Source organism: Otolemur garnettii, unplaced genomic scaffold, assembly GCF_000181295.1.
Source record: "Otolemur garnettii isolate 467f Iridium unplaced genomic scaffold, OtoGar3 scaffold00001, whole genome shotgun sequence".
NCBI lineage: Eukaryota > Metazoa > Chordata > Mammalia > Primates > Galagidae > Otolemur > Otolemur garnettii.
The window spans coordinates 71,630,990-71,635,296 of NW_003852396.1; the positions used below are offsets into that span (position 1 = coordinate 71,630,990).

The 4,307-nt window shown below is 42.1% G+C and overlaps 1 protein-coding gene across 1 annotated transcript in view; it reads right to left on the minus strand.

Moving 5' to 3' along the window:
- AMBRA1 (autophagy and beclin 1 regulator 1) overlaps positions 1 to 4,307 on the minus strand; it is a 239,126-nt gene that overhangs the window by 121,155 nt on the left and 113,664 nt on the right. Inside the window, 1 exon segment of the mRNA XM_012803007.2 lies at positions 1,494 to 1,574. Within this exon segment, the coding sequence (XP_012658461.1) occupies positions 1,494 to 1,574 (81 nt within the window).

The window sequence follows — 4,307 nt, forward strand, 5'->3', positions numbered from 1 at the left end:
CCCGCCACAACGCCTGGCCATTTTTTGGTTGCAGCCATCATTGTTGTTTGGTGGGCCTGGGCTGGGGATTCGAACCCGCTACCTTAGGTGTATGTGGCTGGTGCCTTAGCCGCTTGAGCCACAGGCGCGAAGCCATGCCCAGCTATTTTTAAAGACGAGGTCTTGCTCTGGTTCAGGCTGGTCTTGAAACTGTGATCCCAGGCATTTCACCCACTTAAGCCTCCCAGAGTGCTAGGATTACAGGTATGAGTCACCTTGCCTAGCCCCATACAATTTTTTGCAGAGCCAGACAAGGTGGTTCATGCCTTTAATCCTACTACTCTGGGAGGCTGAGACAGGAAGGTCCCTTGAGCTCATGAGCTCGAGACCAGCCTGTGCAAGAGTGAGAACTCCTGTCTCTACTAAAAATAGAAAAATTAGGTAGGCATTGTGGCAGGCTTCTGTAGTCCCAGCTATTTGGGAGGCTGAGGCAAGAGGATCACTTGAACCCAGGAGTTTGAGGTTGCTGTGAGCTAAGCTGACATCATGGCACTGACCTGGGCAACAGAGTGAGTCTTCCTCAAAAAAAAAAAAAAAAAAAAAAGATAAAAAGATCACTTGAAGGCTGGGTGTGGTGGCTCATGGCTATAATCCTAGCACTCTGTGAGGCCAATGCAATTGCTTGAGCTCATGTTCAAAAACCAGCCTGAAAAAGAGGGAGATCCCTTCTCTAAAAATAGCTGAATGTTGTGGTGGGCACCTGTAGTACCAGCTACTTGGGAGGCTGAGGCAAGAGGATCACTTTGAGCCCAAGGGTTTGAGGTTGCAGTGAGCTATGACACCACAGCACTCAACCAAGGGTGACAAAGTGAGATTCTGTCTCAAAAAAAAAAAAAAAATTATTTGAGCCTAAGAATGTGAGGCTTCAGTGAGCTATGATCATACAGCCTGGGTAAAGTAGCAAGACCTCATCTAAAATAAATAAAAAATAAGGTTCCACCAGGTGTGGTGGCTTACATCTGTAATCCTAACTCTTTGGGAGGCAAAGATGGATAGATAGCTTGAGCTCAGGCATTCGAGATCAGCCTGAAGAACAAGACTCCATCTCTACTAAAACATAGAAAAACTAGCTAGGTGTAGTAGTAGGCACCTGTACTTACAGCCACTTGAGAAGCTGGGGCAAAAGGACTCCTAAAGCCAAGAGTTTGCTGTGAGCTAGGATGCCACAGCACTCTACCCAGGGCAACAGAGTGAAAATCTGTCTCAAAAAAAATTTTAAAATTATAATACCCCAAGGCTTCTATTCTTGAACAGGATGCTCCCAATGCCACTCTTCTATTTCTTTTCACTGTGGCTAAGCATCACCTGTCAAGTCTTCAGACGGCAGGACTGAATTATAGGCTAACTATTAAATAATTCCAGATATAGACAATCTAAAAACCAGAAAGTGGGTTTAAAACTACATCCTAGGCTCTAATAAAGGTTTTCTCTGTTGCTGACAACCCAGTTTTTACCTTGGGACAAAGCGTCCAAGTGAAGGTGCGGACATGCGGGCATTACGTGGAGCTCGGTGTCTGGATCTGTCACCATTGTCCCTGGAGAAAACAAAAAGACTACATGTAAGAGAGTCACTAAGGCAGAATTATCCCCCAGCCCAAAAGACAAGCATCCCCCCAAACTAAATTTCTATACTTAGGAGAGAAATGCACAGAAAGCAATCATCTGATTGCTCAGAAAAATTTTTTTCTTTTTGGAGATAGAGTCTCATTATGTCGCCCTTGGTAGAGCGCCGTGGTGTCACAGCTCACAAGCAACCTCCAACTCTTGGGCTTAAGTGATACTGTTGCCTCAGCCTCCTTAGTAGCTGGGATTACAGGTGCCCACCACAAGCCCCGGCTATTTTTTGGCTGTACTTGTCATTGTTGTTTGGCAGGCCTGGGCTGGGCTTGAACCTGGTGTACGAGCTATAGGCGCCAAACCTGATTGCTCAGAAATTGAGTCAAACACTAATAAAACACATTTCTAAAAGATTTATGAGCATTTACCAACAGTTTGTAAAGGAGGAGAAGATTTTTCTTAAGTTAATGTAGTCTCTGAATGCTGAAGTATCTGAAATTGAAGTCAAGTTTAGATCTTGGAATCTACAATGCATATATATATAAACTTCCTATACTACAAGAAAATGTGGCTTTGCAAGTCTTAAAGGAAAAAGAAATTCCCCCATCAATTTCATTTGACAAAGGGTTATCTTCAAATGAAATCAGTTTATGTCTTCTGTGTGAAAAAAATCTGTGAAGTGAACGAAAAATAAAAACACAAGAGAAAGACAGTCCCTTCATTTAGAGACTAAAATATTGGCAATGGTGAAGAAAAACAGAAAATCCGATCCAAAGTCAGATCATCTGAGTAAAAAGACTAAAGTATAGGTGTTTTCTTTTTTTTTTTTTTTTTGAGACAGAGCCTCAAGCTGTCACCCTGGGTATAGTACCATGGCATCACAGCTCACAGCAACCTCCAACTCCTGGGCTCAAGCGAGTCTCCTGCCTCAGCCTCCCAAGTAGCTGGGACCACAGGCACCTGCCACAACGCCCGGCCATTTTTTGGTTGCAGCCATCATTGTTGTTTAGCGGGCCCAGGCTGGATTTGAACCTGCCAGCTCAGGTGTATGTGGCCTGTGCTTTAGCCACTTGAGCCACAGGCACCAAGCCTAGGTGTTTTCTTTATGAACTTTTAAAGCAATAGTAATAGCCAACATTTATTAAATATCTACTAAGTTCTAGTACAAAAGTTATTAATGTTTAATAATAACCTTATTTAATCAATCTAGCTATTCCAGGATAATTCTGTTTTACAGATAAGAAAACTAAAAACCAAAGACGCAAATAACTAAGGTCCTACAACTAATACGTTTTCCTGAAAATACTATACTGTCTTATATATATTTTTTCTCAAGAAGACACACTAGGGCTTATTTTCAGGGGATGTCTTACCGTATGCTGAAATGCATATGGCGTGGCTATGCAGCATATCTGCATACCATGCCCATCACTAGGTCTTATTATCAGGGTTGGGCTTATATTTAACAGATGCATAGAAATCCTGCTAGGGTTTATTTTAGGGGTAGGTCTTATTTTCAGGGAAACACGGTAAGTGGCTAAGACAGGTTTCAAGGAAGATCTGACTGTGAAGCCCTGGATCTTTTTACTATACTTCACTGATTCCTACAAGAAAAGAAAAGAACTTCACATGGTTTAGCTGCCAAAGCATCAAAGAAACAGAAAATCAAAGGCCACTGGCTGGCCAGACCAGTTAATAAGCTACTTAACCAACTCCACAAAATAAATGAACCTCTGGATAGCTTGGGACATTTTCTGAATTCCCTTTGGATTATATCCAAATCAAAGAGATAATCTTCAGACTGGCCCTTGAACTAAAGCTAAAGCAACATTTTGGCATATAAGTGGACCACCGGGAGAATCACAAGCCAGAAACAAAAGCCTACCATAGTTTTTATATCTCAGTAGAACTGACTATTGAGCATTAAGAGATGAACCAATATCAGGGATACTGGAACATGATCCTAAAAGTCAGGGTATTTGGTTTTTCTTTTCCCCAAAGAGAAAGCACATTATTGTTTTTCTTAACATGTCACATTTCTTTGACAACTTGAAACTCTGTAGGTGTAGACACAAAGAAGACTAAATGGACAATAAAGCTCAGGCCTATAATCCCAGCACTCTGGGAGGCCAAGCTGGATGGAATGCCTGAACTCAGGAGTTCGAGACCAACCTAAGCAAGAGTGAGACCTCATCTCTACTAAAAACAAAAAAAAATGCCTAGGCAGGCGTTATGGCAGGGGCCTGTAGTGCTAGTTGCTAGTCATGAGACTGAGGCAACAGGATTATTTCTGCCTGGATTTTGGGAGTGCTGTGAGCTATGATGATGCCATGGCGCTCTACCTAGGGCAACAGAGTGAGACTCTGTCTCAAAAAAAAAAAAAGGAAAATACCATGGAACATATTGCAAGTACAAGCTGGATCTATTAGGTATAGAGCATAAATGTCTTAATCTTGTAATTGGGTGAAAGTGGTAAATGCTATGTTGCTTAGTAGGATGTAAGCATTCCAATTTGTACAAATAATCAACACATTGAATCCTATAATGGCATGAATGTATTTATGATCTATGTACAAATGACTTAATGAAAAAAAAAAGGAGACTCGGCACTTGTGGGTCAAGTGGCTAAGGCGCCAGCCACATACACCTAAGGTGGCAGGTTCGAATCCAGCCCGGGCTCGCCAAACAACAATGACAGCTGCAACCAAAAA